At 33.4% G+C, this 13,015-nt stretch overlaps 1 protein-coding gene across 3 annotated transcripts in view; it reads left to right on the top strand.

Annotated features, from left to right (window-relative positions):
* LOC149795713 (uncharacterized protein ZK1073.1-like) overlaps window positions 1-13,015 on the top strand; it is a 166,272-nt gene that overhangs the window by 137,152 nt on the left and 16,105 nt on the right. For all 3 annotated transcript variants that reach the window (XM_089965600.1, XM_089965598.1, XM_089965599.1), the window contains 3 exons: window positions 8,159-8,274; window positions 10,397-10,432; window positions 10,925-11,069. In XM_089965600.1, the coding sequence (XP_089821726.1) occupies window positions 8,159-8,274; window positions 10,397-10,432; window positions 10,925-11,069 (297 nt within the window). The remainder of the gene's footprint in view (window positions 1-8,158; window positions 8,275-10,396; window positions 10,433-10,924; window positions 11,070-13,015) is intronic.

Below are 13,015 nucleotides of genomic sequence, written 5' to 3'. Positions count from 1 at the left end.
GAGGGGGCTGTAGAAAACAGACAAAAAGGGAGTGGAGAAACCTGACCCGGTTAAAACTAATGCTACAGAGTACCCATCAAAATTATCCTACCTGTCCATCCCTAGCACATATTAATTAGATGTTCTTGCATCTGATTGGCGGAGCTTGTTACCCTAATGGATGATGTATTTGTTATCTGATTTTTATCAAACTTGAAATACATGCTTAGATCATTAAGGTTGTGCATGAATTCAGCAATGACTGAGATGCACACATATTAATTAGGTGATCTTGCAACTGATTGGCTGATCTTAAAACCCTTCTGGAAGCCACACATCTGATCTGATTTTGATCAAGTTTGCAATATTGGCTTACATTTTCTAGATCTTGGATGGGTTCACTAATGAGCAAAATCCATGGATATGAAATGTAATCTTGCATCAGATTTGCTGAGCTTGTGTCCACACTGAAGGTCATATTTCTGATCTCATTGTGATCAGAATTGGAAAATATGTTTATATCATCAAGATCTTGGACATTTTTAATAACGAACAAGATCAATGCATATTTATGAGGTGATATTGCATCTGATTGGCTGAGCTTATTGCCTCTCTTAATGTCATAATTTTGATCTGATTTTCATTAAGCTTCAAACACAGGCTATGTTAGTGAAATTACCTTGCATAATGGTTGGCTGAGTTTGTTGCCTTCCTAGATCCAGGGACTGTATTTCACTTCCAGTTTGTATAAAATTTGCTTAATGGGGATATATTATCAATATCAAGAATGACTGATTATGACCAAGAGACTGCATAGTAATTATGCCATTATCTTTACAACAAATTAAGGCCTGTGTGGTTTTAAAGTCAAATACAGTAAATCAGGCTGAGAGAAATAATTCTTGTTTACTCTTTGTAACAGATGTTGAAATATTTTACTTAGTTCAAACCTAAGTTGATGAATTTAGATTAATTAAGCAAGTCTTGGAGAAGCCTAATTGATTAGATACTTTGGATGGTACCTGTGATGACATTAATATCATTTTTATGTTGTATAGAACATGCCATCGGTGAGTTAAGTAATGGTAGAATGCAAATCTTATGCAGCTACATGCAGACTTCAGTTTATAATAATTACACTGACTGGCCTTGAATGCGTAGGATTTCTTTATCTCATCATTATAGTTAAGTAAGTGGCAGCCATGTAGATGGATGTCTTACCAGAAGGTTATTACCATGGTAACTGGAATATTATTGTATAAGCAAATTTTTACCTGTTACTATAGGAATTGATCTATTTGTGAAACATAATAAATTGTGCACAAAATATAAAAGGCATTACAAGGTCTGTTGTGGGAAATTGTTAATTCTTGAAGTCTGCAGTAGCCAACAGGTAATGTTATTTGTTTGTATGCATGCTGCTGTTCTGTGCATTATTATAAGACAGTACTAGCATAATTATTTTCATGTATGCCATTCTAGATTATTTCCTGTACTCATTCATTCGTTCTTATTTATTTTCATTAAAATATTACTCAGTTCAGAATCATTTACTTTTTAATATTTAAATATGTTTGCACTGAAATTATATTTACTTTTTTCTTTTTCAAATTATGACATCTTTTTGCTGTAAGGAAATTTTGTTACAAGTTAATTTTCTCATAATTGAATTTTTAAACTCATATGTCAATCTTATTTCAATAACACTTGGCAAAGGCCGCTGTAGAACAGTCCTAGTCTTTACAATTTTATCAACAACATTTGACAAAGGCAATGGGAACAGCCCATATCTTTATATTTTGCTTAACATTTTACAGAGGCTTTGAAAACAGTCCTAATATTTACATTTTACTCAACATGTTAATTAACAAGTGTAATCATATACATTCCCTTATACATGTACAATAATTTAAACGAATACTCATCATTATATACAGTAATTCTAATGTATCTCATAGCAGTTGGTTACTTGAACAGAAATTATCTACATTAATTTATTGTTATATGTTAATATGTTATAAAGTTAAATGGTGTATTGTTTTACCATTAGTCCAGAAGTTTATTTTGCACTTGTATATTTCTGATACCTTCAGAGAAAAGCAATGGTGTACTACAGCATGTAATTGATACAGGATACAGGAAATAGATTGGTTCCTTACAGTAAAGTGCATCAGTATGTAACAGTCATTTATGTAACATTCAGGGGTCATGCTACAAGGCAAAGTCGCTTAAAAAAATGTATACTTCTTCTGTTAGGAAAGTGAAAACAACTTTGACCTGTGATTCTTTTACCAGTACAGTGAATAACCATACATTTTTAGAAGCTACCTCGCCTTAGCGGAGTTAGTTCCAGTGTTATGTTGTAGGGCCTAGCTCAAGGCAAAATGTAGGCATCAAGCAATCAAATAGCTGGTGTTGGTATCAGTCGCGCTGACAAACTCTTGCACATTGACAGGCATGTATTTTGTTAGCTGATTGATCATTTTTCCTAAGTAAGTTAGCAACTATTACTGCCTGATTTCCACAAGTTATCCTTTGACGATAAAAACATATGAACTTGTGTTTTGAAACTTAAAGTTATGTAAATAGTGATTTGCATTTTAAGAATAAAATCAGTAACATGAATATTTTGACTGCCACATGTACATTATTTTCTTCATAAAAATCAGCTTGGAACTTTAAGTTGTTGTTGTTGTTGTTGTTGTAGGGTTTAACGCCATTTTTCAGCACACGATAGGCTATACATGGCGGCCAGTATTAATGGTGCAGGAAGAACCCAGGAAAACCCCGGAAAGAACCACCGACCCACGAGAAGCTACTGGCAAGCTTTCTCACATACCCACATTAGCCGAATCCGAGACTCGAACCCACGCAGACAGAGGTGAGATGGCAGTGATCCGTAATGGAGAGCGCTTTAGACCACTCGGCCACTGGAACTGTAAGTGAACCTGTCATTGGGAAATAATGGTGGAATTGCTGTGTCTGGGAAGTACCACTTTATCAGATTGTCTCATTTCATAAATCATTGGGCAGATATATTCAGAGAAATATTAAATTCATAGAAAACAGAGTCTACTTATTACTTTATTGAAGATTTAGCTTTAAAATGCAAATATGTAGATCAGAAACATATGGGACATTGCTATCTTGTGGAATTTGAGAGGTGCTTTAAGGTCAAGGTTGTATTCTAAGTTCACTCATTTTTCTGAAAATACAAAGAGAAAAAGAGCAAAGCAAATACTACTTAACTAATGTGTAATGTTACACCAAGTATGTAGACAATTCAGACTACTCTGCTGGTCTAGTGGTTAGAGCTTCTGTCTTCGATGCGAGAGGTCATGGGTTCAAACCCAGGCTGAGTCATGCCAAAGACTTGTAAAAAATGGTACTTGCAGTTACCTCGCTTGGCGTTCAGCATAAAGAGGTTAGTGCTAGGACTGGTCATTACTGGTGTCAGGATAATGTGACTGGGTATGACATCATGCTACAGGTCTGCTGCATGATGCCCCAGTGCTAGTCATCACTATAAACTGTCACACTGCAGACACTGTAGTGATATGATTGGAAAATTGTTAAAGCTTTGTTAAAAATCCAAATCACACACACATGTAGACAAATAATAAAACTTGATAGGCCTATTTGCAATCCTATCAATGGACTGCTGTAACAAAGATATAAAGTTACTGGATACATGAAGAAAACCCCTCTTTCTAAAAATAGATGCACTTGCCTGTTGGCTATGTCAGTTCAGTTGAAAAAAGGTTTTAGTTCATTCATATGCTGACTTTAATTCTTCAGTGCATTGTCTGTGAAGACTTATGGTCAATGTTTTATTGGCAACAAATAAATTAGGATGAACAGTATGATCTGAAAGACATGCATTTCTCATATACATGGTGCAGTGGTTGTTTCAAACAAGTTTAGAAATCTTTTCAACTGCTGTTTTAAAATAAACTTACAAAAAGGTAAAAAGAAAAATTCATGATTAAGGGTAGTTGATAAAGCATTTGTACTAACTTGAAATTACAATACTATAATCTAGTTACTGTGTATGTATAGGCATATATATATATATATATATATATATATATATATATATATATATATATATATATATATATATATATATATATATATATATATTGCCTGTCTTGCTTTGCTCACACTTTTCCCAGTTCTCTCCAAAAGGAAAAGTCACTTGTCCCTAAAATCTAAGTCTAGCTTGACCCCTGACATTGTTATGATTGAAACAAGCAGTATTACTGTTTGACAAGAAAAAAAGACACTTTTTATGTTCTGTCAGAACACAGGTTACACACTCAGTATGGAGTATAGCTTGTTTATTGCTGCCTTGTTACTTACCCACACAGCACTTTATTCATATTAATTTTAATTACCTCCACTATTAATTACCTACATCTAGACTAAGTGTCATGTTCTCTACATGCATTACATTTAGCCAGAGGTAAAGTAGAACTACTATCAGAGTCAATTTTTTTCCTTACAGCAAGTAGCCTAATGAATAAGAGAAATACATGTATTTTTTATACAGATTTTTCTATCTATCTGTGTGTGTGTGTGTATATATATATATATATATATATATATATATATATATATATATATATATATATATATATATATATATATGTATCTTTAGATGAACATTAATCCATATCATGTTTATTTTTGACTTTGAGCTAAATATAGATTCTGGTAATCAGATTGGATGAAATTTAAGGTGGATTTAAAATTTGGCCATTTAGATGTCTCAAGCATTGATTTTATTAATGAGACATGTTGAAATTAAGGCCTGATCACCTGTTTGGCTTTAGGAACAAACTGACATAGCGATGCTTAACACCTAATGGAGCACTTTGTTGATTGGCTATTGATGGAGGCTAATTATGTGTTTTCTTATTTATACCTTGTTAGATGCAGTTAGGTAACTAAATTCAAGCTACTTGACTAATCGTAATATAATATGTAGCATATGCTACCTACCCCTTAAAGTGACCAGTATTGAACCATGGCCATTAAAGGAATAGCCTATACCCTGATCTGCCATTGCCTTTTGTAATTGTAGATGTGGGATCTACAGTGCTTGTAGTTAACATTACACATGGATAAATGCAAGCTACAGGTTCTCTTTATTTAGACTAGCCCAACAGGAAGTTTGGCATAAGTACTTGCTTATAGGTTGAGTCCAGCTGCAAACTGCACAGACCCAGATCTGCCATTGCATAGTGATTGGCAGGTCTGGTTCTCTGAATTGTGTTAGGAATAGTTATTTAAACAAACATCATAGACCCTACTATGCTGGTGCATTATGCAATGGCAGATCGGGGTCTGTGTTGTTTGCAGTCAGAATCGACTTATAATTGAGTATCACCACTATTCAGAAAACAGTTTTGAAACTGGTAAGTAAAATACTTCTTGCAAGTACTCTTCAACCATACATGGAAATGAAAGTACTGTCTGGATTAATAGTTCATAATGTTCATCAAAAGAAAAATGTTTGACTATTTTGAAGAATTCACTTTATAATTTTCTTACTACCTCATTCAACTATTAATTTTTTAAGCAATGTTTTCTTCGTAAGATAAGGTCTTTTCAGATTATTTTTTTTGAAAAAATTGAATAAACTTTCAACTAGCATGATGAAAGAAATGATTTTATGTCTCATAGATGAGTTGATGTACTTCTTTATTTTGCTCCTCAACATGTATGAAGTATTGAAATACAGACGTCAGTAGCAGACTCAGATAGACTCTAAAACAAGCTTCTTTTGTTGTACGGTGGCTCATTTTGGAACAGTTCCACTAAAAGACTTCAAGACTTTAAAATACACATTTTAAGAATACCTAGTCCAAGACAAAAAATAAAATTCAGCTATAGGATCCTTATCCATAATATTTTTTCCATCATCTTATGTCAGACCATGTTATTCTGAAGTATTTTATAGTAAAGGCCAACTGTATTAATTCCTTATGGATTAAACCTGAAAAATTACAGTAATCTATTTATGTGTTGTTCATGAATTTGCCCTTGGCAGGATACAGCAGTATATTTTGATAGGGGAAATCTAAGGTAAGTTTTGTTTTCAAAGAGGTTTTAAAAAAAAAATAACCACTGCTCTTTATCCCAATAATCAGAGTACTGTAAAGTCAAGGATTTTGTGATTGCTACTAACCATCAATTTAAAAACCAAACTAACAAAAACTGTCCTGTGGAAACAATAAACCTTTTAATTATTAGTAAAAAGAGAAATGTCATTCTTAAAACCTTGAAAATTAATACCTAGCAAAAGTAAAAAAAGGTTCACAGTATTTTTTCATGTCTTTTTTTTTTTCATGTTGCATGCTTTAGCTTCTTCAGAAAAAACCGAGCTTAATCAAAAGCATAGCATGTGAATAACCCAGAGTTTCATTTTCAGACTGAATTCTTTGTGTCATTTGAAGATGGCATATTTTGCAGCTTGTTTTTCTTCCTGGTTTGAAAATAAAGTGATTAAAATTAAAAATAATCTCAATTTTCATCTAAGTGTAATTTGTAAGACTTCATTCAAAAGTTACAGAAATATTTTTACTAACAAACTAAAGTGAAATGTTTGAGAAATGTTTAATTTCTAAATTTAACAAAATGTCAAAATGTCTGTTTAGATGCCTGCAAAAAAGGCAGCGTATACCATGTTGAAATGTTGTCTGTCCATTTGTCTGTTCACTTTTTATTTCCACACAGCAACCTAAGTTGTATACCATCTGCTGTTATGAAACTGCATAAGTAGCTTGTATTTGGGACAGGAAAGAGACCTGTTAGTTTTGGGTTGAAAGGTCAAGGTCACATGGACTGAAAGAAAACTTTTCATACAGTTACTTAAGTTGTTTACCAGATATCTTATTAAAACTTTGTAAATGGATTTCATTTCATACAAGAAAGACTCCTATTGATGTTTCTGTCAAAATGTCAAACTTTTTTGCATGACTTATGTTCTTTATCACCTACTTTGACCAAACATTTTGGTTGGCTTGTACTTGAGAGCAGAAAGATGCAATTTTAGTTAGGTTAAAAGCTCAGAAGTCATAAGCACAAGAACTGAAAAATAGGAAAATCAATTTCCACAATACTGTTTGACTTGTGTACCAGATGCCTTGAGTAAACTTATAGATGGCTTGCATTTGAGACAAGGAAAAGAAATCTATTGATTTTAATGAAAGGTCAAGACTAGATAGACTCCATGAAGAAAAATGGTTTCCACAAACTCAAGTCCTGTGCATCAAATCATGACCAAACTTTGTGGATGGCCTGTATTTGAGAAAACTTGCATCTGTTGACTTTTGGGTCAGTCAGTCAAAAAATCAGGATCATCAAGACTTAAAGAATCTGTGTGGTTTCCACCCCAAAAATGTAATGTTATGTTTGTCTGTATGGTTTCCACCCCAAAAATTTAATGTTTCTCTTTAACTGTGACCAGCCTTTTGAGAAGGCAAACATTTAAGAAAGGCAAGCTGATTTCAGATTGAAAAGGTGAAGTATACGACAAGTGGAAGAATTATTACAAGAAATAAATATAATATTACTAATTAAACCTGTTAGTACATTATAGTACAGCTATTTACCAAGCACTTGTCAAGAACATTTTTTCACATACTGTGTATTATAGAATTAATTTTGTATTAATGTCTTATGTTCATACATACAAGAATTTAAATATTTACCAGATGTGTTATCTAAAGTTTGGTTTGTTGTAACAGCATTAATGCACATGTTTTGTATTATTCATTGCTCCAAAATTGATGCATATTACAAAATTTCAATGCATGGATTTGAATTAAAATACAATAACTTTCATAAAAATAGAAATTAAATTATAATTTTGAAGAATGAAGGCAATATGATTTTTTCATTTATGTCCATTGATACTAATACTGTTATTTTTCTGTATTCAGCAGTTATATTTGTGGTATATTCAGTGATATTAAATACAGCATTATGGTAATGAATTACTGGTAAATATGTGTTGAACAATATTTATTTGTCAGTTTATTTTAATAATCTTCATAACTGTCACCACAATGCAAATTAGATATCAGCCTTCTTCTTTGAAGGAGACCATATTTATCTGCTGGCAAACAGTGTTTCAATGAATACATGTCAAACTGTTCTGAATTTTTCACAGTTTGAGAAGGCAGAGAATCCTGAACAACTAAATCGAGTGCTTGAGACATTCCAAGAAAAGCTTCGCAGCAAAATTAATCCTATCAACCTTAACCGCTTTGTCCAGTCTTTCATGAAGTAGGTCCATGATAATATTTAGACAGATATTTGTACATGTATCATTACGTTACTATTACTTAGCATAACTAAGTTAATGTTGCCCATTATTCAGAGTTTGTTCAACATTTCTTAACAAATGGGTCTAATTATTGAAGTATCTTTTCATTTATTCACCAAGTTTGCAGTTTAGCTGTATCATGTAATAAACAAGTGCACCATTTCTAAAGTTGTTCTGTGTAACCTATTTTGGTGATTTATTTGCCACGACTTTAACATACTACACGCATGTAATAGCTAAGGCAAAAGGTAGAAACATTAGGAGAACAAGCTTTCTGAGAAGCAGTTGGCAAATAGTAAATAATATATCAGAAAAAGATATGTAAAACAGATATAATTCAAATACACCTCCTCCACGAGAACAGTGGGGTCCTAAAACATGCACACAGTTTGAGATGGCACCAGTTCCCAAGGGATCTCTGAAAATTTAAATCATCACGGGACATCAACAGTGAAATTACAGTGAGGGGGTAAACCACCAAGTTGTTCTCTGCCATTTTTTCTGACATAATCTACCATCAGTCATGTCAGGAAAAAAAATGCAAGGCAGAGCACAGCTTGTGGGTTTAGGGGATTTGGGGGTGGGGTGTACTGTTAAGTGGTTTAGTACTCATTTTATAATCACACTGGAAATAATTGTCAATAAATTGCTTTTTCTAATGATTTTTTGGCTTTTGTATACAAAGTAGCTTTATTTTCAAGCTAACTGGCCTCAGAAAGACTGTTATCAGCATTATTCAGAGATTTTGACATTCATCACACGTGTACCTCCAAAAACATTGTGTATTATGTAACTGTGAATGCCTTTTGCATATGAATGTAGATATATTTGAGTGTTATCGTTGATTCACAACCAAAGTAAGATTTTTATTCAAAACCTTGGGACATTTATTTCATGAAGTAATGGATCTTAACATCAGAACTTGATTTCTAAAAAAAATATTGTTCTATTTATAAACTTTTGACATGATTTCATTGCAAGTAATACTGAAATTTCTGCTTATCCTTGATAGAACCTCTCAATGCCAGTTCAGGAGTTTTAAGTTAACTACAAACCTTGTAACTTGCTCATCCATGGCAGAACCTCTGAGTGCCAGTTCAGGAGTTTTAAGTTCACTACAAACCTTGTAACTTGCTCATCCTTGATAGAACCTCTGAGTGCCAGTTCAGGAGTTTTAAGTTAACTACAAACCTTGTAACTTGCTCATCCTTGATAGAACCTCTGAGTGCCAGTTCAGGAGTTTTAAGTTAACTACAAACCTTGTAACTTGCTTATCCATGACGAACTGTATTGGTGAAACAATGCACTGAGTAATCCTTTCACTTACATCTTGTACTATCACCATTCACATTTACAAATTAGTTAGGATAAACCACTGATTAATATTAGATACTTAAATTGTTTACCTATATAATAATATTTATAACAGTTTGCAGCTGGTAAGTTGAAATGATCTGACACATTGTCATGACCAATAGCTCTTATGCAGGCATAATTTGTATGTATTTTATTTTTATTTTTCCACCCCCTTTATTTGATTTAATACATCATAATATAATACAGGTCAGCATTTAATTGATTGTAAAATTACAAGAAGCACTTAAACAAATTGGAGATTAAAGTAGAGTTTACCTTTAATAAGGTTCTCAGAAATGCTCACAAACAGCTGTGGCAGAAGATCGATACTTTTCATGTTTGTCTACAAGAGGGCATATATCATTTATAAAGATTACACTGAAACTGAATTTTAAAGCTTAAACACAAATTTCATTTGACAATGCTTTTTCAATTGGTATTTATTTTCACATGTGAAAATATCATTGAATATTGTTTTTTCTTTACTGTGTACTGACATTTTTTATAGAAAACTTAACAAAATATATGACTTCTTATTAAAAGTTGCAAATTTCATGATGTTGAATCAGAATTCTGGGCACTAACTACTGTTTTTGATGATAAAGGAGTAATACTAGTAAATAGAGGACAATTCTTTTGATATTGTTGGGGAGGTGGGGAGGAATCTACACCTGACCCCACATTATAGTAGTAATTTTGACCTTTGCAAGCATTTTTTTTTTTCAGGCGCTCTAACATAGCTGACCAAATTGGGAAACTCAAGTGAGTATTCACTGATTTGTGACTTAAAATTTGTCCAAGATATCAACAGTTAGGGAAAAAATCCTTGAAATGCTGGAAATCTGTCAATCATATTTCCATAAAATTGTAGTAAATTTAGTGACACAGCTAAAATCTTTGTAAAGATTGAACATGTTTACCAGCTGTATTATTTTGAAGATGATCAGATTGTAAAAACATGTTGTTTTTTTTTTATAAATTTCTATAATTTCCAAGGATGTAATGATGCTAAATATTATTTTTTTTCTTTTAATTGATTTATTTATTTATTCCAAGAATTACATGAAGTGTGTAATAGATTAATCTCAGCTTGTAATAGATTAATCTGTCTGATCATTTACAGAAATACTTACAAAAATAGACAGCAAACAAATTCAGGTCCTTTTTGTGAGCCTTAAATACTAGATTTTGGTGCAAAGATATATTGAGGAATTAATAAACAAATGATTCAACTAATCAGTTATTCTCTTCCAGGTGCCCAGTACTAATGGTAACAGGTGACCGCGCTTCTTTCAACCACACAGTACACACCCTGCATAGTAACATGGCAGTCAAACTGGACAAAAAGAATGTTGAACTGGTAGAGATGGAGGGGGTAGCTAATGTAATTGAGGAAAAGGTATCATCATATAAAGTCTTCTGTGGTATTTCATTTTTCAAACGACATTCAGGAAATGTAACTGCCATCAATACACCATGTTCTACATTCACTATCAGCTTTATTTTATACATATATCTATATATCAATCTAAAGCTGCATCACTATATATACAGTGTGACCCCACTATAACTCTCTAGTTGGGGTCCATCGAACCCGACCATGTTATAGACCGAGCTGTGTCATAACCAATTAAGTCAGTTAGCTGAAGAAAATGATGCAATTGCCTAACATATGGTGGGGGAGGGGGTAATAAAATAAGTGGGCACAAAAATATATGCTTTAGATTCAATGAAGACAAACTAGTAACAAAAACATTAGTGTATTAATAACTTCCACTTGTGTAGTACAGTCCATAATCCATTAAGTAATGTACTTGTATATAATAAATCCATGAATTCGAGTATAGATCACAAGTTATAAACTTCATGAATGACTCTCATCCCATTAGAAAACACACATAAAACGTATAAATAAAAAAATATTGTAGTCCTAGTTTTTATATATATCTGATTGTCACTTAACAATTCACAAGTTGTCTCAATTAACACATGGCTATATCTGTTTACATGCTACATGTACTTCATTTTGGTCAGTTGGAGGCAGTATCATCTTGCCAAGGCTACCCAGGACTGAGGTTGTTGTTGTTGTTGTTGTAGGGTTTAATGCCATTTTTCAGCACACAATATGCTATACATGGCGGCCAGTATTAATGGTTGAGGAAGAACCCGGGAAATCCCCGGAAAGAACCACTAACCCTCGAGAAGCTACTGGCAAGCTTTCTCACATACCCACATTGGCCGAATCCAAGACTCGAACCCATGCAGACAGAGGTGAGATGGCAGTGATCCATAATGGAGAGTGCTTTAGACCACTCGGCCATTGAGGTTATTGAAAAGGAAATGCAAACTTGAACAAATTAAAATGTTTAACAAACATCTTTGCAAGATACCCTATCTTAAGTTAATTTGACAGCCATATATCTTTGGTTTCAAAAGATAGGAAATATAACTTGCGTTTTATGCCACTGTTGGTAGTGACCGGAAGCATAATTTCCATTGCTTCTATTTAAGATTTTTGCTGACTTCCTTTGATGAAAGGTTATTTGTTTTTATTGAAGATTGTAGTTGGCTTTCTTTGATGAAGGGTGCATGTGTTATTGAATGAGGGTTTTGAAGATACTGCTAAAGGACAGCTTTGGATGACCAAACAGATGTCTGTTTCTTATTGTTATGTATGTCTGTAATTTTTGTAACTCCTGGTACATGATGGAGAGAGCGACACATCCATGAACATTCAGTCCCTCCTTATGGAGGGGCCTCACCTGTCTCAGAAGAAACTGGTGAGACTGGTACCATAATCTCTTGCTTCTGGGTCCCTGGAGCACTCTTTCAACATGACGAGCTAGTCGTCTTGTAGCAAGACCCTAGCACCTCTGCAAGACAAAAAATTGAGAATTCTGAAGTGAAAGGAGTCTGACATATCCTTCATCCCATATATGTACATGTGGAATATCATTTATCATTGTGATTTTGCACAAGTTAGGCGGTCTGGGTGAGCCTCTCAAGTGACTTTCTTTTGGCCACACATTAACACACAGACTCTCCCAACACTGTTTGGTCTTTGAAATAAAAAATTTCTGCAACAGAAATATTTATCACCGTGGTGGTGGAATACAGTGTGGTAACCTTGGTGGTCTCTTAATGAAAAATATTCTTATGAGGGTGGGATGGGTGATAAATATTGATACGGTTTTCAAGGATATAACTGCAACACTGACATTTAAACTCCATTGTCTGAAAGACTACAGTGCTGTACAACAGTAGCAACAAGCAACTTCTCTCATTGAATACACATCCATGAACATGGCATGTTTGACAGTAATCACAGTTTTGTGCATGGACTTG

This window comes from Sinohyriopsis cumingii, chromosome 7 (genome assembly GCF_028554795.1).
Source record: "Sinohyriopsis cumingii isolate HCF-2022 chromosome 7, ASM2855479v2, whole genome shotgun sequence".
NCBI classification, from domain to species: Eukaryota; Metazoa; Mollusca; class Bivalvia; order Unionida; family Unionidae; genus Sinohyriopsis; species Sinohyriopsis cumingii.
The sequence above is the reverse complement of the archived record's forward strand: the minus strand, read 5'-3'. Positions and strand labels throughout refer to the sequence as shown.